The sequence below is a fragment of the Pelobates fuscus genome, chromosome 12 (assembly GCF_036172605.1).
Source record: "Pelobates fuscus isolate aPelFus1 chromosome 12, aPelFus1.pri, whole genome shotgun sequence".
Taxonomy (NCBI): Eukaryota; Metazoa; Chordata; class Amphibia; order Anura; family Pelobatidae; genus Pelobates; species Pelobates fuscus.
The window spans coordinates 49265532-49289754 of record NC_086328.1 but is presented as its reverse complement, the minus strand read 5'-3'; the positions used below and the strand labels follow the sequence as shown (position 1 = coordinate 49289754).

Sequence of the window (24223 nt, the reverse complement as noted above, 5' to 3'; positions counted from 1 at the left end):
TCAGACATGCTGTATCAGTTTATTGTTATACTTATATTAAAGATCCATACTGTCCCTTTAATTCGATACATCGAAAAAAAAAATCATTTTGCAAGGCAGCAATGATTTTAAATGAAGCCTTGCAACATATTTTTTTTTTTTTTTTTAAACACCCAAAGTAAAAGCTAGGGATAGATTAGATAGATAGATAGATAGATAGATAGAATATTCATTAACTTAATATCTTACACACACATGCACTTTGTGAGACTTCTCTATGTTCCTGTCCATGTCTCTCCCTTCCGTATAGAAAAATATATTGAGTGAACAATACAAAACATTCTTGCAAATTTGAGGCACCTTCACAAAGGTTAACCCGTTCACTGCCAAACAGTGTGGCCAGGCGCCACTTTGACAGCATTTTGCTGTGCCCCCTTTTTGCACTGCAGGGGTTAATAAGAGATCAGCGAGGAAATTTAGGAAGGGGTGGTGGATAAAAAGAGAGAAAGCACTGAAAGACTGGAAGAGCGGGGAGGAGCCTGAGCTAGACTTGAAATGTCAATCAGAGGGTGATTGCCAATGATCTGAAGCAATCTGTTAGGAGCTGACCTGGGTCCACTCAGATCAATAGCACCAGAGGGAGAGGACAGAGTCACCAGGAGCCTGTAGAGGACCCTTCAAGTCTGGACCCCCTTCTCTTCCTGCTTGATGTGTAGGGACCTGGAAAGACCAAAGTCCTAGAAGGGGGGTCCACAGAACCCAGTAACCCTTGTGCTGTGTCTGCTCCTCCACCATGTCCTTCCCACAGTTGGGCTACCAGTATATGAGACCCCTGTACCCCTCTGACAGGCAGAGTGTGGGAAGCAGCACCAGGAATGGCACAGACCTCTCCCCGGCTGGGACTCTGTCTAATGTGCTATCCTCCATGTATGGGGCTCCTTATGCTGCAGCTGCTGCAGCCCAAGCCTATGGAGCCTTCCTGCCCTACACAACGGAGCTGCCCATCTTCCCACAGCTGGTAAGAGCCCCTTCAAACGCTCCCTGGATCTTCTTTACCTGCTTAACCCATCCCTTGCCCTGTCCCTTTCTTTCCTTGTGTTCCTTAGCTGTGCAAAACTTTCCCTGTGTTCGAATCGTGTGTTCCAGAGCTGTGTGGGGATATTTTAGAACCAGGGACTGGTTGGTTGCTGCTTTTGTTCCTGTTCATTGTGGGAAACCAAAATGAAATTCTGTGTCTTTGCTGTTTGTAAATGTTGCTGTTACAATGTTACAGGAGTTATGGAACTGTATGTGTGTATTATTTGTTGTTGTGTATAATTGTGTTTGTGTGTGTGTGTGTGTCTGTATGTACGCATGGCTGTGCGTATATATGTAATTCGTTTAAGACTGTTTTCTCTGGCCTCAAGGGTTAAACAAAAAGTTTGTTTTCATTGTAAAATTAGCTGTGATTTACTGACAGATCCAGATAGCAAAGTTGTGAAAGGAAACAGATGAGGGTAAAATATTTTAAAGGAAAGAAACACAACATCATGTTATGGAATTTAACTTATTTCCTCTGAGCTCGGGATGAAAAGCAAATGTGAAACTGATTTTTTTTTTTTACACCAGAGAAAACCGTGAAAGTATGTGTCTGTCTAAGTAATAAATGCAAGTTACGCTAAATTCGGTGGGGAATTACGTGCAAGGTCTATTGTAGCAATGTTTAATGCATTTATTTATCTCCCCCCTTTTTTTTTTTATTTCTCTGTTAAGGGTTCCCAATATGAGGTGAAGGATAGCCCAGGAGTTCAACATGCAGCTTTCTCTCACCATCACCCAGCTTTTTATCCCTATGGACAATACCAGTTTGGAGATCCTTCAAGGCCAAAAAATGCCACAAGGGAGAGCACCAGCACCCTGAAGGCCTGGCTCAATGAGCACAGGAAAAACCCTTATCCCACCAAAGGTGAGAAGATTATGCTGGCCATCATCACCAAGATGACTCTCACCCAAGTGTCCACCTGGTTTGCCAATGCAAGGAGGAGGCTTAAAAAGGAGAATAAAATGACCTGGACCCCTAGGAGCAGGACAGACGAGGAGGGGAACTCCTATGGAAGTGACCATGAAGAAGATAAACGAGAGGATGAGGAGGAAATAGATCTGGAGAACATAGACACTGAGGAAATTGAGAGTAAAGAAGATCTTGATGACCAGGATACTGATATCCATTCTGACTGCAAAACTGACATTAGGAGTGACTCTGAGGGTTCAGATGGTTTTGAGGATTTGAATACCACTGAGGAGAGGTTCCTCAAAACAGTGGTTGGGGACAGAGTTTTGGAGGAGGACAAGTGTGACCTTTCTCCTGATCCCAAAGCTCTTCAGCCTACCTGTGAACAGATCAAACTGGATAATGTGTCTCCCAGCCCATCCCAGGAGAACAATTTAATGGTGGCCCATAAACCCAAAATCTGGTCCTTGGCAGAGACTGCCACGGCTCCTGATAACCCACGCAAGTCCCCCCACAGCAGTGGAACAGTGAGCACTCAGAGCTTAATCCCACAACATAAACTCATCACCTGCCCAGGTAGCAGGTTCCAGTCTTGGACAGGGAGGGCCTTTTCTGCCCAGCAATTATCCTTACTGAACTCTGCTCACTTTCTTCACGGACTAAATGTCACCAATACAGCCAACGGTGCGGGCAATGCAGCTTTCACGAAACTAGGGGAGCACACCCACAGCACAGACACTGTAACAGGTGACTGCTATGCCATTTTTGTGTGTGTAAATGTGTGTCTTTACAATCAAGTTCACAAAAATACATTAGCCGTATGATATAAAATCAGGGGGTTACACCAGGATTTATTATGGAACATAATTATGTAAAATGTAAAAAAAAAAGTAGTTACATTCAAATTACACATATTGTCTTCTAAATAAAAATGATAGTATACTGATATGTTCTAAATATATTGTTCATCTGTACACCTTTTCAATAGTTAAACACCTCGCAAAATTGCATAGTGTTTCAGATAATTATTCTAGGTCATTTTTCTTTTTGTTATATATTGTTTTTTGCATTTTTAAACAACAGATCTGTAAATATTAGTTGCTATGATTTTTGCTTTCATTCCTTTAACCCTCCACACTCCAGTACTTTCGTTTGAATTTTTCGATCTGTAATGAAATGTCAAGTTGCTCTACACAAGTATTTATTTTTTAAATAGTTCTTAAGTATTTTTCCTTTTAATACAACGCGCTAGTTTTATATTTTTATTTTGCTATAGTACAATTTGTAGAAAAATACAAAAGAATAGTGGAGATTTATGCACAGATCTATTATTTAATATGACAATTTAGTAAAAAAAAATGAGGTTTTGACTCTTTACGCGTTATTTGTTCTAAAATATTTTTTAAATACTAAAGTACAAAAAAAAAAAACAATTTGCAAATATTTGCCGTTAAGGAAATACATTTGAATTAAAATGGATACTTCTCAAACTTTGCCGAGAATATGTTAAATAATGTGAGTTATAAAGTGTCTTAAGGTAGATTCAAATAAATCTTAATATATATATATTTTTATCAGGATCATAACATTTATTTTTTTTATTTACCTAGATCGACAGAATACGTTGGACTTAGAAAAAAAAATTACAGCTTTTCAACCAGTGCAGAGAAGGTGAGAAAGTGGTTTTATTGTAACTCGTATCTGGGACCTGTTCAAATGCATGTACAGTGTTAAGTGCGAAGAATCCTAAATATATTTCATGCGAAACGTGAATTTCAGTTTTGACGTTTTCCTGGATCGTTGTATATTTCACATATCTTTGGAAATCTTAATCATGACTACACACCAGATACGTTACGATCCGAATTGAATCTTTATTAAGGTTATCACATGCTTAAATAATCTAGAACAATTAGCATTTAATTATTTTTGGTTGAGAGTCCGAATTTAGTTATTTTTTAAAATATGCGTGTAGCTAATATACACTTTTTTTTAAACACGGTGTGTGTGTGTTTTAAACTGTAATGAAGTGTGTGTGTGCATACTGCTACTTAAAATAGTAAAATATTAATCTATTACTCTATACTCCCATTTGCTTAAGTGATTCTGCATTGGTTTGTTGCTCTGGCCTCAAGGGTTAAATAAAAATGTGTATATATAATACATAAATATTATATATAATATATATATATATATATATATATATATATATATACACATATACATATATATATTATGTGTGTGTAGTGTCATAGATTAATATTTTAATATATAATACAAATCCCTATTATCAAATTTTGCACAAAGGGGTGGCTATGTACTGTTATTGTGTATGTTAATGTATTCTTTATTTATTTTCAGGTCTCAAAATCAAATCGATGCTGCTATGATCCTTTCGGCATTGTCTTCCTCATAACAGTTTATTATTATTTTTTTTATATATATATATATTTTATTATTTTATTATTATTTTTTTTTCTAACCATTGTTGCAATGCTTGTAAAATATTTCACGGACAGTTGCATGCCTGTGTATAAAACTGAACCCAAACTGTTTCTATGCTCCCATGCTGCTTAGTTTTAGACTTCATGGTTTTGTCCTGTGATGATTAATTGTTACTTCTTTTTTTTTTCATTTTGGATTTTAATTTTATTATTATTATTTTTTTCTCTCTCTGTGTATGTGTGGTGTATATAGTAATGCATAAAATGTACATATGTCTTAAAAAAAATTGTACAAGAAAGTATATATTTTTGGTTAATAAATGAATTGTTGCCACTTCAATTAAGAATTGTGCTGTTGACCTGTTCTTTTGGGGGTAGATGTTGAATTAACTTTTTTTTATTACCCTGCAGGTATACTGTACTTTTTTTTTTTTTTATTCATCTCTCTGGCTCATCCAATACTTTTTGGCATTAAATGATTACACAGACAACAGCTGCTACATACATGTTTCAAAAATAAACATTAAAGAATTTGAAGAGTTTAAGAGGACGTATCAGTTACTAATTAAATGATCACAGTAAACAGCTTAAACAGCAATGCCCACCCTATAGCGCATTTAACTATGGGAACCAAAAAGAGCTCTCATTTTATAGAATAAGTTCGAGTTAATCATGCAATCCAATGTGCTAATTGATTGTAAACGCTGCATTATTGTGCTTTCTTTAAAGAGAGAGCTATTTAGAAGGTCTTTAACTGTGAATAGACTTGTATTAGATGCATCTGATAACATTAAAGTGGTGGACAAGAGGTAGAAACAGTGACAAAAAAAATACAGTATGAGTTTGGAGCGCCCTCTATGGGTCGCAAAATCCTTTCGGATCAACATTTTGTATACTGTGAATTCTGTTTCAAGAACTGGATCACTCTTTTGGATTTTATGCTAATTAAAACCCTTGCGGTCTTTTTACCTTAAAAATAGGCAATAGTTATGGAGAACTGAGATCGACCTGCAACATGTTGGCTTAAAATAGCAAAGTTGGGAGGGGGAGGGGAGGGGAGGGGATCTCATATTCTGCACAATTTAAAAAAAAAATATCAAACTATATTTTTAACCTATAGTTGCAAGTTGTCCATCAGTCCTGCAAAACTTGCTGCCCAGAGAATAGACTTAGTTTGACAGAGCAAATGAGACAAAGGGATGAACAGGCACCAGTATTTGCTTGCCTTCAGTATATATTGGAGGTTACTTGAGTACATATTTCTATACTAATACCCTGATCGTCAAATTTGTTTTAAGTGAGGATGAGGGTTATTGGGAGATGTCTCAAACTGGTGAGCTCATGTCTATTCTATGTTATTCTATCACATCTAAATATACTGTGTGTGTGTGTGTGTGTGTGTGTATATATATATATATATATATATTGATAGCTTGGCACTCACCCTTTCTTACAATGTAAAATTAGAAAATATTGCCCTGGTGCAACCACACGTTGAAGATATATATCTCAGAAAAAAGAGATGCACTCTGCGGTCTTCAATAATATAAGGGGTTACATATGTATCAGATCGACGTTTCGACCCATTCGGGTCTTCCTTAAGATCTTGCGGAAGACCCGAATGGGCCGAAACGTCAATCTGATACATATGTAACCCCTTATATGGATTAAACACCATTTTACTTATTGAAGACCGCAGAGTGCATCTCTTTTTTTCTGATATATATATATATATATATTAAAGCAAAACAATAAATAAACAAATGGGTGTCGGAATACGCCTTTATCACTGATGTTATAGCATTTCATTTTAACTTCTTCCTCTCTGAACATTGTGTCTGCACTCAAAATAAAAGTAGCGTGTTATATATCCTTGCAAAATTGATCAAGCATAATAGTGATATGTTTTGAATTTTTTTATGTTTAAATCTGAAATTATTATTCATATTATTATTTATTTTAAAGGACAGCATACAGTTTCTCTTTTCATTAAACTGTTTGCAATGGTCAGGACATCATTTCTGTGAAGGTACTTTGTTTCTCTAATCCCAGCTTGGATACATTTTAAAACCATTATGTTCTTGGTAGTGGTAAAATTTACTCATATATTCACTAAAGTGTAAATGGTCAGGAATTCAGAGGGGAATTCCAACTGGAAACCCCAAATAGCTGACTTGAAAACATAGCTGACTGTTTTATTTTTTGTTTTGTTTTTTCTATTTTGGCTATTTTGGCACTGACAATTCACGGTTTAGTTAATAACTATGTAAACCCACTTCAATACATATCCTAATTGACTTTCAAATGCACTGTGGTTCAATATTTCAGCCCATAAAATGTAATTTTAAATATAATTGCTATTAACGTTTTTAGAAGATTCCTTAAGCACTAAATGCAACAACACACTCTCTGAACTTAACTCAGTCATACAGTGAAAATTATATTAAGTAATTAGTTACTATTGGAACAAAACAATTATTGTTACAGCTGTTGTAACGCTTTGAGGCCTAGCTACTAAGATCACACCGCAGCTGCTACAAATTCAATATATGTAGGTGCATTTACTTAAAAGAAATACTGTCAAAATATTTCTTCGCCAGAGTACTAAATGCTGTGAATCTGACATCAATAGATTATTGCTTGTCTAGCTGAAGCCCCTTCAGGAATGGAAAATGTAGATTGCTATCTACACTCAAAAGAACAGGAATAGTCAAGAAGATTCATTTTGTATCTTCAATTAAAGAAAATAGGCTTCAGGTCTATTTTTATTTTTATCATCCTAGGACCCAAATGAGAAAGGCTATTAATATTGTAAATTAATGTTCTTTATTATAGTAAGAAAGAGGGAATTGGACTGAAAGTAATTAGGGCATTAAACTTTATTATAAATGTTCAGTGCATTTTGTGGAAAGCAGGTGAATGAAAAAGACAGAATTTGGATAAAAGTCTCTACATCAACGTTGTATTCTAACTGACTGGTGTCTTCTGATTATCAGAAAATAGAAGATAAATGTTAATATATATTTTTTAAATTATAATTAACAACATATATTATTGTTATAAATAAAAGACAAAATAATACAATGCTTAGCTGTGGCTGTACATTTTTGCTTTTTTTTTATTAAGTGTCATACTGCCATTTTGAAATTGTTCTTACTAATAAAGCATTGTTGAAACAGTAAGCAATGTCCTGTGACATCACATGGTCAAAATGTTACTACTCTGCAGGAAGTTGCAAAAGGGTGCAAGGGAGGATAATCATGGATAATGTAATTGTCACGGTTATGTAAATGTGTCGCTCACACTAACATCATTGTGTGCAAACAGAAATCAGTGTTACTGGGCATAACATGCAGATAATATGTAAGCTGCTCTCAAACTGACAAACTTTAACCCCTTAACCCCTTAAGGACACATGACATGTGTGACATGTCATGATTCCCTTTTATTCCAGAAGTTTGGTCCTTAAGGGGTTAAGGACACAACTTCTGGAATAGATTTCCGTCGTGTGTCCTTAAGGAGTTAAACATTCACTTTCAAGGGTTAAATAAAACACGTTCTGTGTGATGTCATCCTTGTTCAGTGCTTTTCACAAGTTTCCATTAAACGCATGCATATGTGTGTATTTTTATTAATTCACTTGTTTATGTGCTTATACATATAATTTTTTATTTACCATTTTAAAATACCGACAACTACATGCTCATATGATGAGCTTTGTGTTTTATTTTTTGGTTTTGTTGTTTTTAGGAATTTCCCCTTCACGTAGAAGACTTAGTCACTTTAAGTGGATATAGTCCAGCTGTATGTTTCCTGGTACAGTGTAAATATAGTCTTCTGTGCGGAGATGTATTCTGAGAAGTGTTTTCTTCAACTGGGTTAGTTTAACTATTTGCATTAAAGGGATAGTTACTTATACTAAAATTGACTTAGTAGCTCTAGCTTTTTCGACACTAACCAAACAAGTGAGGAAGCTCTAAATTAAAAACAAGCTAGAAAGTTATTGTTATTTTGTATTTTTAATTCAGCAGTTATTCTTAGGTTTATGTTAGAAATTATTGATTTTTACTAACAATGCCATCTAATGCACCTTTTTTTTTTTTTTAAAGAAAATCTGATTGTACCCAATTTTTATTTTATTTTATTTTATGCGACCATTGTAGAGGCTGTCTTTGTGTATGTAAATATACATCATATAATGATCTACCTTTCTTGAGAGAGAGAGAGAGAGAGAGAGTGTGTGTTTTCTTTTCACCATACCAGATATAGATATATGCAGAAAGCATAATATTACTATTGTAGTGGTGTTTTTAATAGAATGGAAAGGGACACTGGATTATTTATAGGGCTCCAAAATATGCAGCAGAACACAAAAGGTTTTTTTGTTTGTTTGTTTTTCTTTGTCTCTTGTTCTTTTTTTTTTTTTTTTAAAGAAAAAAAATCTACCAAGCTAACTGTGACAAATAGTTAATAGAAACAGAAACAATAAGTGAAAAGGGCCCTGCAGAAGTGAGCTGTCAATCTAGTGGAAGTGGGGTCTCATTACACAAGAGATAATGTTCCTTTTCTAGAAGGAAAGACAGCTTGTCATGTATACGCTCTATAAGGAACCAAACAAATGTAAAATATCTCAGGTTGATACAGAGTAAGAAGGCCAAATATATACCCTCGACTATAATACATTTTACAGATGGTTTCGTGGAATTATATAAATTGCCTTTTTTTTGTTTTCAATTTAACTTGCTTATATTTAAACTCATTACACTTGAAGATTTGATTTCACGTATGTATATAATCTAACCATCCACTCTGAGTCCAAATTAGTAACATTTAGGAACATATGGAATAAGTAACATATCTGGTGCAGTAGAGTTATTTTTGCTGTTATGCTTGTTCGACTTCCACCATTATATCTAAACTTGATACGTCACCAGCTACTTGTATGCCTGTACTACCCATTGCATATCACAGAGTGATAGGCACAAGAAAATTTGTACCAAGAACACTAATAAAAAAAAAAAAAAAGATTTTTGGTGCTAAATACGATGGGACAAATGCATTTGCAGATTGACTGCACTATTAGTTATTGAAAAATATAACATCTGCATATAATCTTTTTTTAACATTGAAGATCGACCTGGGCAAATGTATACAATATTAATACCCTGAATGAATAAAACATTTATTTTGCTGATAGATCCGGTTTAACTAGTCTCAGCTAAAACTATAACTCCTTGCTATATTATGTACTTTTACTAGTCAAACCCACTCCATAAATTTTGCTTCAGACAAGTTAGGTAAACTCTCTCTCTCCAGCTTGGCAATAAATTTTCATCACATTCCATTCTTCAATAACTAGGAAATCTGTTACGTAAAACAAATTGGGGTCTATTCACTAAACACTGACTAGATTTTAATATGGACTTGAAAAATGTAGACCACAATGGACGAGTTGGCTATTTTTTTTTTCTGATTTTCTATTTTGTTCTACATGTCAGCTGCCAATTCACTGTTTAGTGAATAGACCTCCCAATTATTCTTTGGCCAGGATTGCAGATGTTATTATAGGAAAACCCTAGATTTCATTACCATGTTTTCACATGTTTAAGAAGGATTCAATTACTTATAAAAATCTTTTAATGTTCCATAATGTAAAGGTTGTAATTCACTATTATGGAGAATTGATAAGAATATAATTTTTTTTAGGCCCAACATGCCCAATGAGCTGAAAAATGTGCTGACTTGGTTTATATTTTTTGTACTAATGTTTGCAATTCCTTTGTAACTTCTTCTCAAACTGCAGTTTAGTGAATAACTTAATTTATTAACTCACTGGCCGTGCAATTGTTAATTCCATGGAGATAGGGATAGAACTTTATTTAAAGTTGCCTATTTTCCGTGCGTCATTGGAAAAGATTTTGAAATTTAGTATGTTTACAGAAATTTAATGCATACATCCATTGCATGATCCGTATTAATGCTAATATCTTAGTAAAGCAGTGTTTCGGTGATTCTGGAAATGAAGGGGTTTAGCAAAAAGAATTGTGATAACTTGTACATAATTCAGATATGTTTCTGTAGCAGATGCATATTTAATAGAGTGATTAAACGTTCTTAAGGATCGCTGAGCTATATTTAAATCAATATTTGTGATTCCAGTCCCTGCTCTTTAAACATTAACATGATTATCGTGTGAGCTAATTAATTTACAGACTGTGTGCAAAGGGAAAATATGCAATCTGCATGTTGAAAATTAGTGTAAATGGGGGGTTATCAACACTGGCAAAACGGCTGTAGAAGGTTTAACAAGGCTGAGAATGTTCAGAACAAACCAGAGGCATGAAAATGAAACCGTATCCCATCAAACAACACATACTCAATGCTAATTATTTTTGGAAACAGTTGCTCTATTTGCTACATATGAAAGTTGAGCCATTAAACAGAAGGAATTGGTATGTATATTACAAAAATTATATCAGCAGACATATATAAATCTAGCACACATAATATATACATAACAATTTATAGAGAAGGAAACAAAGAGTATAGATATGCAATTACATAAATCTTATTTAAGCATTAATATTGCTTAAATGTAGCACTGAAGTTTAGTAAGAAATGGTGTATATTTGAGTATATTAAACCTTCTGATAGATTTTATTTTTCTTTGTTTTGTTTTATTTGGCATAAAAAAATTGGACATGGTGAAAATTATCAGAGAAACTCAAAAATGGCCTATACGTTTGCAACTTGTAAGCATCACTTAAATGAGCAAAGCAAGTATTACACTCTTCACATTAAAGTTGAGTCTGTCCCTGTAACTAAAACACACACATTCACAATTCTACATGTAATCAAGTGATGGTGACTCTATTCCATTGTTACAATCAGTGTTCAGAGATCCATGAGGTGATACTTTGTGCATGCCTCCAAGGTAGTCAACTAAAGTCTTGGAGGCCCACACTAGTGGAGGAGACGTGGCATGCGGTATGGAGGGAATAAGAATGGTATATAGCGGCAATAGGGTGCTAACAATACGAGAAGCGAAAAGAGTTGAATGGAGAAGTTGAAGGTAATTTTTGAGTTTTAAATGGACAAGGAAGAGAAAGGTGAAGTTATTGAGTGCCTGGCATGGAGGTGAGGGACTAAGCGGACTGGTAACCAGCAGGAAGGAAGGGTGGAATGAGTTCAAACAAAGAACTATAATATAGAATGTAGAAGGAGTCGGTATAAAGAGGAGAGGAACAATAAAGAAAGGAGGTATATACAAGCAGGTAATGAAATATCAAAATAACAAGGGACTGAAATTAGAACAAAATAAAATAAAAATAATTCTTGACCCTTGATATACCGGTATTACTTGATCTCTGCAAAAGATTGGCCTATCAGACTTAAAAATATTTACTTTTTTCTAACTTTCCATCATCTCTTCTAGAGCACTAACTGTCTCATAATGTTTCATATTAGCTGCCACACTGGGCAGGACAGTTCAATAGTTTCCATTACTTTCAAGAATTTTTTAGTTTTCAAACAGCATTACGATGTAGATCTTTCTTACATTTCATCCCTCATCCCCAGATACATCCTAACACATGTTGTACGTTCTGTTCCTCACCTACTCTTTTCCTCTCCTCTCATAATATTTTTTGCAGTCATATCTTTAAACCATCTCACATGCTACTCTGGTTATGGCATTCCCTGCTGTACTGCTCTAAATTTTCCTCCACGCATCCTAACAATACATGTTCACTGAAAGCCCACCTATTTAACGAGGCACATCATTTACTTACTAGAAACCCCTTGGAACAACCTCCATGAAAAATTACATTGTTATTTTGTGTTTCTATCTACCGTAGCGTTCATTCCTTTATGTCATTCAATGGTTTTCTGGTTTTGGCCTGATTAACAAGTTATTTTGCTTAGACAAAGCTAATTCAAAATTGAATTATAAATTGAAAAAAAATATTTAATATTTACTAAACCATGAGTTTTATCTACAAGTATGGAAGCACTAACACAGCAGCTCTGTGACAGTTTGATAAATTTACTGCGAGTTGAGTCCTCACTGAATTTCTGCTGAATATATTTTCTTACTTACTGTTTTGCTCACAAGGATACTTTGCTTTCAAATATGGACAGGGCTATTAAAAAATACAATATGGTTAAAAAGTTACATGTAGTTAAACATTAACAATTTTTACAGGTACTTTTATTCAAACATGTATCTGTACACTCTAGACAAACTAAACTGTAAGTAAATATAAACTGCAAAGTAAAGGCGAGACATATTTTCTACATCTATTTTAGAAAGCTGGTGAATTCTAAGTAATGCTCTTCGCATAAATTAAAATACAATATAAAATTCTTACAAAAAATAAATAAATAGTGTGGCCCTTTTGGGGCAAATTTAATAGCTATAGTAGAAAGCTGTACAAGTCATCAGAAAAGTTAGGCTCAGAAGCCATGAAAAAAATTCAGTGGTCAAGGTCTAAAGTATTGGTGGAAATCATGAAAACTTGAATCGCTCTATATACACTAACATAAATCACATTCAAGTTGATAAAGACACATGCAAGATTAAGGGAAAACAGCAAATCAAGGACTTGCTATTCTGGGGAAAGTGCTAAATATAACCCATTCGCTATAGAAACCAATAAAATGTCTATCAACACTTAGCATTTTGCATTAAAAATAACACCTATTTTGCTTTGATATATCTCTCCCAAAGTGCCAATTAATTCGTACACAATCAAATTACACACACATTACTAACAGTCGCTTAAAACTAGACTACATCCATGTCAATAAGTGACACCTTTCCTATGTTAAAGGACCACTATAGTGCCAGGAAAACATACTAATTTTCCTGGCTCTATGGGGTCCTTGGGTCCCCCTCACCCTCTGGGCCCCCCTCCCGCCAGCCCGGGAGGGAGGAAGGGGTTAATCGCTTACCTTTTTCCAGCGCTGGGCTCCCTCTGCGCTGGGGAAACTCCTCCTTCTTCTGCCGTCATCGGCTGAATGCGCATGCGCGGCAAGAGCCGAGTGCGCATTCAGCCAGTCTCAAAGGAAAGCATTGTTAATTCTTTCCTATGGACGCTGGCGTCTTCTCACTGTGAAAATCACAGTGAGAAGCGCAGAAGCGCCTCTAGCGGCTGTCAATGAGACAGCCACTAGAGGCTGGATTTCTCTGAAACTGCTATGTTTACAGCAGGCAGGCTTAATCCTAGATGGACCTGGCACCCAGACCACTTCATTAAGCTGAAGTGGTCTGGGTGCCTATAGTGGTCCTTTAACCTCTTTATCGTGCTAAAGCAGTCCTTCCAAATCTTTTTTTGGTTCAAGGCACATTTTAATGAGAGATGCATCTACTTTTATTTTATTCTTGCATTCATCATAAATGTCAAATTTATATGAAATCTTACTTGAGAGATATGCATGCTTGTATCCAAATTAGTTTCAAGTAATTCCCTTTTTAAAAAAAAACAAAAAAAAACCTCATTATTAAAAAACAAAACAAACAAACAAAAAAAAAACACATTAAGGACTGCATTTATAATATGTCACTGACCTAAAGACATTATGTTCATGGAACACTTTGAGGTGGTTTGAGACACACCAATATACTATGGCACATTGGTTGAGAAACACTGCTCTAGAATATAAAGAGTACAGTAGAGAGAGGAGACATGAGTGTACATTAGAAAAAGTATAGTAGATAAGCTACAGGAACAATTAAAATCGACATTGTTAGTTGTAAAGTCTTTGTATTTTTTCCAAAATGTAATTTCATTTTAAATACCAATTGGAAAATAAACTTTCAGGTTGATCGACCTTAAAAAAAAATATTTATTCTGAGAAAAAACATGCAGTGGCATGCTAATGACTGGCACACAAACTACATAAAGCAAGAAACCCACTTTTAATTCAGCTGGAGGTGTTGACTTAGCTTAGCTCATTTACATATCAAAAGCCAAGAAGTCTGAAATAAGAGACACGTCTTTAGTCATAACATTTGTGCAATGTTACTACAGCGAAGACCAACCAGGGTGACGTTTGCCTGATGTGTGACATTCGGCTTGGAGTCACTGGGTGTAACTAATGAAGGGAGAACCCCAGTGCACTTTTTTTTTGGGGGGGGGGAGGGGCGGGGGTCCTACTCTATTACAGGGGTGGCCAAAAACTATATTTTCAAATGTTGTACTTAATACTTAATACCATAATACTTTGCCCACTGAGTATCTTTTTTTTTTTGTTTTTGTTTTTTTAATTTGACAATTTTTATTGTGTTTATGGTACAGACAAAAGGTAAGGAGGGTTAGGGGGAAATTGCATATTCATTAGCCTGGTTTATAATTTTGTACATACATGTGAAATCGCATTTGCTTATACGAGTATATTTGCAATTTACTTGGTATACAGAAAGGAAGATAACGGGGTTAACTGTGGTGTCCAACCTGGTTAGTTTGCGCTATGCATTTTCGTTTCTGGAAGTTTTAGATTCTTGCCTTTTTGCAGAGTCAGTCGTTTTTGTTTGTTTAATGACTCTCACCAGGTTCTGTTTAATCAATGTGTATTCTGTATTGTTTCGGTTAACCGTGTTCAGTTACTCAGTCAAGTGGTCTGTTTCAATGTGTCACCTGGATGTTCTTTATCAGTCAGGTTTGGGTTAGAGAAATAGAATATGGCATATACTGCGCCCAAATTCATACGTACATACACCTGGAGAAGGGAGGGCTGGTAAATACCTCAAAATAATAAACAGAAAAACAATAATAGTGCAATACAATTTGATAAAGTGCGAGATATTATCTAAATAGCTGTAGGAAAACCACTCACGTCAAACGCGGCAAGTGGGACTTTTTTGGACATTTATTTGTACCTATACATATTTTTTATGTTATATATGTTTTTTATAATAAATAGTTCATTTTAATACTTTTTAACTATTTTGTATTCCACTTTGTATCCTGTTTGCTACCTGGTGCCACCATATCCTTAGGTGGGGATAGTACCACCCATGCTGTGAAAACTAGAGCAGGTCTTGCTCTATAAATTGTAAGTACATTACTTTTTTAAAAAAACATCCCAGTTTATAGTACTTACTATACTATCAGAGTTTTCTCTCTTCTACTTTCATATTTTATTTGCACTCGCATTTGGAGGATCAGTACCATCTCTATCATCCTATATCCTTAGACGTGGATCATACCTTCCACGCGCAATACAGCAGAGCTCTTATATAGCTCTATCCAACGTGAGTGGTTTTCCTACAGCTATTTAGCTAATATTTCCCACTTTATCAAATTGTATTGCACTATTATTGTTTTTCTGTTTTATTATTTTGAGGTATTTACCAGCCCTGCCTTCTCCAGGTGTATGTACTTATGATTTTGGGCACAGTATACGCCATATTCTTTTTCTGTTTCACTATTACACAAGGTTTTTGGAATCCTTGTACTGTATACAGCAGCCCTCACTTATTTGTTGTATTATAGAGAGCGCCTATAAACTTCTGTTTTTTCAGGTTCTGGTTAGGTGTGATCGGTGTCTCTCGGTTAAATATCGGGTTATGTGTAGGCATGTGGGTAGATGTTGAGTATCTTTTGTTTACCATCCTTGCCATGTTGTATATGTGTGCAGGGTCTGTTTGCTTGAATGCAGACTTGTTTTTTTATTGAACATGTGTGTGTGAATGCCGGGGTGAGTTTATGTGTAGTGTTGGTAATAAATGCAGATTTGTTTTTGTGTTTGAATGTAGGGTTGTATACAGGGCCACTATCAGAACCTGACAAGACAACCATGCCAGTTGTCACAGGCCCGACGGTCCTGGGGTTCCAGGTGTCTGGGACCATCATTCCAAATTATATATATATATATATATATATATATATATATATATATATATATATATATATATATATATAGTTAATACATTGCTAAACACAAATACACACACCAGCCATAAGACTTGCTTTTCCCACAGAAAATTTATATTATACTTATCTTGTCTTATTGTTTTATTTTGAGGGGGTTAAATCATTTTGAGATGTCAGATTTGGCCATGCATCATCTTCTCCCTTTGAAAACCACTCAGAAACTTGTGAAGTTTTTTTTACCATAACTAGTGAATGGGAACCACAGACGTGGTTTGTATGCTTTACTGCATGCTTCATTTGGTGACACAGTTTAGATACACTAAACAGTTCATCATATTTTGACATTACTGTATTAGTAAATCAATGCCATTATTAGATAAAGCAAATAAAGCAATTATTAAAATTCAGCTTAAAGAAGCACTATTGGGTCAGGTACACAAACATGTATTCCTGACACTATAGGGTTAAAACCCCCATCTAGCCCCCCTGTCCTCCTCATGCCTCCCTAGATATAGTAAAATCTTACTTGTATTCAAGTCTGCAGATGCTTACTTTGTCCCTGTTTCCTTTAGACCTGCCCACTGCCTGCTGACATCATCAGAAGTGGTAGCTTGACCCAATCACAATGCTTCCCCATAGGATTGGCTGAGACTGACAAAGAGGCAGATCAGGGGCAGAGCCAGCACAATTCAAACACAGCCCTGGCCAATCAGCATCTCCTCATAGAGATGAATTGAATCAATGCATCTCTATGAGGAAAGTTCAGTGTCTGCATGCACTGAATGTTTGGATGCAATTTAGGCAGCTATGACCCAGGAAGGCTCTCTAACAGCCATCTACGGAGTGGCCAGTGAAGCTATCACTAGGCTGTCATGTAAACACTGCATTTTCTCTGAAAAGACAGTGTTTACAGCAAAAAGCCTGAAGGTAATGATTCTACTCACCAGAACAAATTCAATAAGCTGTAGTTGTTCTGGTGACTATAGTGTCCCTTTAACTAACTTTAGAATACTAAGAACACTAAGCACATTGTTGTAGTCAGTACAGCAGTGTACCTCATGCGGCAATAATGGCGTTCATTATAAATGACAATAACACTGTACTAATTTTTAATTCTATAATATTATAGCATCACAGTAATGCTACATGCATTTTCATGTAATCAGCAATCATTATAAATGAATTTATAATCTGGTCTAATTTTTAATGAGGCAAAATGACAGCATCATTATAAGGACATGTGCTTTTTTAATTTTATTATTTAGTATTGGACATTTTATAAAGTGAATCAGATGCTTATAGTGTCTATATTGTTTTTAAACAAAGGTGTTTATACATACCTTGTTAACATCATATTTCCCTTTTTTATGTTATGTGGGCATCAAAAAATTCACCAACAAAAATGTTTCTGGGAGGCAAATAAGCGATGTATATAAATATAGTATAAAGGATAAGTGCAATAAATTATATAAAGCTTTATAGTAAATAAATAAATAAAAGAATGCCACACATCCAAGTAAAAAAAGAAAGAAAATGATTGCGACAAACAAAAACAGATCAGATCAGTTTCGATGCATAAAGATGTCTTAGTCCCCTATATGTCTTTAAATTGATGATATTAAACCATCCTATTTCATAGGAAATTGTCTTTTTATGTAAGTGTGGCTGATTTTGTACTGCTTTATAATGACTATAATTAGATTAGACTGACATTTATTGTTCTCTTAAAAATATTATTGCTACTTTTTAACTGAAAATTAAATTTTTTATTAAATATATAGGATTGGTGGAAAAGTCTGGGTTTGCTCATGAGACTACAACATCACAGTTCTCTTGGGAAAGAATACTCATAGCTCCACCTATTCCCCTAACAAATGTCAAAGCGGACTTATTATCAATTCAACAGTGTTTCCATGTCTGAATTTTATAGTGTCATGTGAGACAGTAGGCAACACTGTCGGATGTTGAAAATAATGTTTTGATTATAACGTACTGCTAATTGAATCAATTTAAGAATTAATTAATGAACGACTTGGTTTAATGAAATGTAAGCCGAGACGGTTTTCCTGTTGGATATCTACATTTGAAAATGTGCCTTAGTCCATCCAGTTATCTGAGGTTAATTTGCAAGTGTAAAAATAATCTGTCCCAGTTTAAAACTGAAAATTCACTCCTTGCAAAATGTGTCAATCAGTCCTTGTAGAAATAGGTTGCTGTCTGAGCTAGTTATGCAAAACAGCAGCTAAGCAGCAAATATCATCAAGGTGCGTAGGAGCAATGATAAGACCATTAGCTGCATGCAAACACTACTTGCTCTATTTATAGAAGCTGGAATGTAGGGCACAGGAACAGACATATAATCTAAATAGTTATCTCTCCTTGACCCAAAATACACTGTATGGAAGTGGAATTTATTTACTGTGTTGCAGTAGTACTGATAGTAATGAGTTCCTGTTCTTTTATTACATTCCTAACAATTAACGAAGAGTACTTTGTGCATCCCACATGAACATTCTTTTTAAATGTTTTTACAGATGCCATAAAATATTGAATTAGTCATTCTCACCCATTACTTCAAGTGGAATGGAAATAAATATACATCATATTATGATAAATCATTGAACAACACAGGTTAGATACAGCGGAGTAAGAAAGATGTTTAAAAATAATTTGACTTTATATAAAACATTGTACTTCAATGCAACAAACTTTTCTTCTTTTATTTATATATTTTTTTTTATCGTTTCTGGTTTGTAGAACTTTGTGAGCCTTAACAAAATTCAAATAACTAACAATGAGAATTCTGACAACAATGGAAAAGAAGTCGAAAGAGAAAGCAATAAAGAATATAAAAGGAAAGAAAAAACAAGGAGAGAAAAGTAGTTAGCCCATAATAATTAAAAAAAGATGGCCACTATTTCTGTCTCAAACGGAATTGCTGTGATACGTACTATACTTACGTCATTCTGTACTGAATACTGTTATATATATTAAAACATTGTCATGCAAACCTCATATAACCTCATATTTATAAGAATGCAGTGGCCTTACCCTGTCATTAACAATGGATTCAGTTAAGGTTAATGGGCAGGTAAGTATAAGGTTAGGTTAAGGTAAGATTAGGGTAAAAATAAGAATATGGGAAGTTAGAAAATATTAGAATTAGGGAATGTTTGGGATTAGGAATGGTTTATTGTTAAAGGAACACTATAGGGTTAGGAACACAAACATGTATTCCTGACCCTATAGCGTTAAAACAACAATTTAGGTGGCATGCCTCACTTACCCCACATAGAAAGGGTTAAAGCTTACCTTTTTTACAGTGCTGCGTGGGTCCGCCGGCGCTGGCCCCACCCCTGATCCACCTCTTTGGCTGACATAATCAGAATTGATGATTTCAGCCTATCCAATGCTTTCCCATAGATTGACGGGAGACTGGGTGGGGGGCAGGCCAAAAGCCTGCCAGGCCAATGTAGAGGTCTTTAATATATGTTTAACTGTGCTGCATTCTTTTAAAGCAAGTGACATTAATAAGTTGCAAAAATGATGAGTGCAATTTTGTATAAACATTTGTGGTGGAGATGTCAATGAAATATCATGCACAAAACATGTAACTTCAGTAGTAATATATATAATTTAGATAACTACTCCAGTAATGATGGTGCCTCTTTAATGCTAACATTTTTAATGTGAGACATCCCTTCATACAGGCTTATCTTCCCTCACCCAAGGCTTTCACACAAATATTAGTGAACCGTATTAGGTAAAAATCTTGGGATTCCACAGTTGGTCAGAAGACCAGAGATATTTGAATGGTTATCCCTCCCATGCTTGATTTCCTGTAATCAATCCTAGCCTTCTTTTATTAACTTCAACCAAAACCTATTGAATCTTAGCCTCCAAGTTAACAATCACCCCAATGAACTTATCAGCCATCATCTATATATTTTATCTGCCGCATCCCTTTCCTTTTGGAGCCGAAATGTTGTGTGTACTATCCTAATAAATGTATTTATTGATATCAATTTGCTGGGTTTTGTCTGCCCTGGTCTGGAAACACAGGCATATAAAAACCTATTCTTGTATATTGATCATTCTTCTCCTAAATCCATGTCCACATCCTCCTCACCCAGTGGAAAAAGGGCACTTAACAACCAACGTTGGTTGTGTTTTTGGCCTCCTTTCAGTAACCACTTTGGTCAAAATAAGAAAAGTGACAAATTTAGACTTTTACACCATGGATATTTTCCCAAGGGTTGGTTAGTGCTTATATCGAGCCTGGCAAATATGCCTGCTCCTGAAAAATTAATTAAGTCAGTTTTTCAGGAAAAGATCTAAAATGACTAAAACTGTTACGGTATGGCATAGAAGCTGATTTACATCTCCCCCTGTCCATTTCAGCTGCTTCCATCAATTGGGATGCAGTTGGAATGTTGACCTGTTTATTGACAGGTGTCTCCATGAGTCTCTTGATCTTCTGTTTTTACTTTGAAACCTTTAGCTGTTTTTTATTTTTGGGGGGTGTTTTGCAGGGTGGATATAGAATTAGTCAATCACTCCGGAGCTGACTTTTTGTGCATCTGTCCCTCTACCCAAAAAGACTTTGTGAAAGGGTCTTCCATTTACAAAAAAAAACTGCTTCCCACTACAAGTTACAGAAGTAATGTCCCTACAATGATTGCATGCTTCTACAATAAGTTTCTTCTACAAAGAAAGCTAATCGAATAAGGGGTAAAACTTTCACATGAATGGCTGAAAATGGCAGCAGGCTAAAAGAAAGGAGGGGGTTGATGGGAAGAATAGTTTGGACTTTTCTGTCATTCTCCTTTTATAAAGTGACACTCCACAGACAAAACATGCTTCTCTTAGAACATCCCTGTCCAGGGACTTGAAGTTCACAGTGTCATCAAGTCTTTCTTTGAAGCTTTTGTCTGGATTTTTAAATCTCATTATAAGCCCTCTCCTTGTTGTCCCCATGCAACACAGACACAAAGGGGTCTTCTTTTAGGGGTAAATAAAGGAATTATAGTTTTTCCAAGAACTCTCCAGACAAAAGAACCCTATGGAGAACTCCAAAATTTAAGGTTGCATTTGTCACAAAATATAGAGATCAGAATAAGAAAGAAAACTTGAAGAGTACATATGGACGAAAGCAAAATAATAAAGTTCTAATACGGTTTACAGCAGAAGGTCATTCTATCCCAAGTTTCATGTGTAGAATTAAGTTCTGTGTGCAGAAATTACATACAATGGTAAGCCTTCTTAGTTTGCAGCAATGACTTATTCCATAATTGGCATAATGGCAATTTATAGAACTAAATAACTTATGCTAATGGTTAAACTATGCAAAAAACAGCAACAGTGATTGCATGGCATCTTGGGCAGATACATTTTTTTTTGGAATGTAGAGGATTTAGAAATTTTAATTACGTAATTAAGTAAGATTTTAATTAATGTTTCATATTTTATATTTGTCCTGTGAAAAGATGTAGTAAAAATATATAAATTGAGAAATGACTTTTAAAAGACAAATTTTATCTATTTATGAAGGAACAATATCCTTATTGAGCCGTATTTTGCACTTTGTGCAAGAATAGCACTTCTTTTTTGTGCAGTCAAAAAACAAAAACAAAAAAAAAACAGTTTTTGGATAGTACTGTTGGGGCTAAGTCTGTACAAATATTGTAAATAATACATTATAAAGGAAAACACAAGGTAAGGGTGTTTAAATACATCAAGTACCATAGAATATATTGTTCAGAAACTCCTAAATACGCGTGTGTGCGTGCGTCTGTGTTTGTGTGTCATCTAATAATGTTTATTTTTATTTTATGTTTTTGTTTTTATTTCCCTTCAGGTGTTGGATATTAATCTACTTACAGCTAGTGAACTACATTGGGAATGTACAGTGCTTCCATTGAAAACAGTTGTAATAACTGTGGTCACTTGGAAATTCAGAGGAGACTATCTTTTTTATATTTAAATATTTTACATAATTTTGCATAAATGTGAAAGCATCAAATCTGTAACGGTAAGTTTTAAATGTCAGTAACTGTCACAGTATATTCCAGATCTATGCGTCGGTCTGGCGCCCATATCCAACCTCTGTGTCATTTCTGTTTCAGACCTGATGCCAATAACCACCTCCTTCCACAATCACATCCTTTGGGAGTCATTTTGGCTGTTGCTCAAAACCTGCATCAATTGATGATACCAGGACAACCTGTGTCATATCTGACGCACACCCTTTTGCGGCAATATAAAAACCATTTCACAAGCCAGGTTTCATTCTAGAAAGGGGTTCATAAGAAATTAACCATAACAATACAAACCATTAAAATGCATACAATTCAAAGAAAAACAAGGCATACATAAGAAATAGGAAGGGTGGAGGCATTCAGCATCAAGAAAGTGAAACAAAGCCTAAAGAGACAGATTAACTATAAAAAGACATTGATAAATTATGATCCAACAGCCCTTGCAGTGGTAGGACCAGGTATGAAGGGCAATATGGAATCACTGTTCCACTTAGGTTGTGCCTGCTTTGGCAAAAAGTCCAATGAGATTTCCACCAAATGAAGCAAAGTAGGTGTCTCAGCAGCATGAGTGTGATGGCAGGTTATCTCATTCTTTTCCACCAACAGCCACTGGCGTTCCCACCCATAGAATGTGCCCTTGTCTAATAGCAGTGTAGCAAGTGGCTGCATGGACTGATGTCAGAGACGCAATCTCTATAGAAAATGTGTTGCAATCCTTTAAATGACAAGGAAAGAGAACCTTTCTCCCAGGAAAACTGTCTTCATCAAGTCTTTCAGAAACTTTGCAACAATGTTCCAGGTCTCCAATATCTTGGTAGCCAGGTCTGATAACCAGCCAATATCACTTGGGGTTCCTACCCATTCTCAGCTGCCAATAATTTGCCAAGTTGGAGTTTATATGCAATCAATAACAGTGGTAAAAACCTGTATAATGGAGGAACGAGCACAGAGCTCTCACCAGGCAAGTCTGTCTTGGACAGGTTCTGGCTCTGTCCCAGCATCAGTATTTTTAAAGTAAATCTCTGCTATCTCTAAAAGTGGTGGACTGTGTCAAACCACTAACTTTTACTTTAGTGCATAACTGAATTGCAATATTTTGTCAGTTTAAAGACTCACCTTACATTTTGAAATTCAGAGGACCATGCACCACTTCAAGCACCATAAGTACTACAGCGGTTATGGTACCAGGAGTGCTCTGCTCGCTCTCCCAATGTAAGTAGTCAAATAGCTTGCTAATGGGTTGACAACTTATCTGGGGTCTGCCAGGCACTGATCACCTCCTTTATTGTGGTCCGGAAATTCTCTGTCAGCTTAGCTCACAGGCGTGAGCGATCAGCTGACACTCTCAGTCAATATGCTGGCCCTGCATGGCAGGGCTTAGCTCATTAGAGCTAACCACGCATAAACTCCTGGGTCTCAGTGGAAGAAGGAACTGGTGTCCGCCTGGGATTCAGGTAAGACTACTTATATGAGGCATGCGCTGTGGTATGCTACAGTAGTTATGGTACTTGGAGTGTTCCTTTAATATATACTTTTTCAACTCTAAAACTCTATTTTAGCCTTAAAATCGCAAGCTGGTAAGTACCCCATACTGACTGACTTTTGTAAATAGTCCCCTTAACTGTCAGCAGTCGTGGGTTTCATCACAAATAGGACTTATTGCTGCTACATGTTACACTTTCATGCAGTCAGCGTGCTTGTAGTTTCACAGGGCTGCTTTCTATTTGCCATAGTTGTTAGGAATCTTGACTCCATGTGTGAACTAATGAAAGAGTATTTTCACTTTAGAAATTAGGGTCAGCATAGGGCAAGATGTACAGGAGAACACATGCTACTTGGCTCTTAGTTCTGTTTACTAATATGCAATAGACCCACACTGGGCAGCGCTGTGTGACA

At 35.6% G+C, this 24223-nt stretch overlaps 1 protein-coding gene across 1 annotated transcript; it reads left to right on the top strand.

The window, feature by feature from the left end:
• Positions 1-577: 577 nt before the first annotated feature.
• Positions 578-4428, top strand: IRX3 (iroquois homeobox 3). Its single transcript, XM_063438626.1, has 4 exons — positions 578-997; positions 1732-2716; positions 3580-3640; positions 4331-4428. The coding sequence occupies exons 1-4, from the start codon at positions 773-775 to the stop codon at positions 4383-4385; spliced, it is 1326 nt and encodes a 441-aa protein (XP_063294696.1). The 5' UTR covers positions 578-772; the 3' UTR covers positions 4386-4428.
• The last annotated feature ends 19795 nt before the right edge of the window (positions 4429-24223 follow it).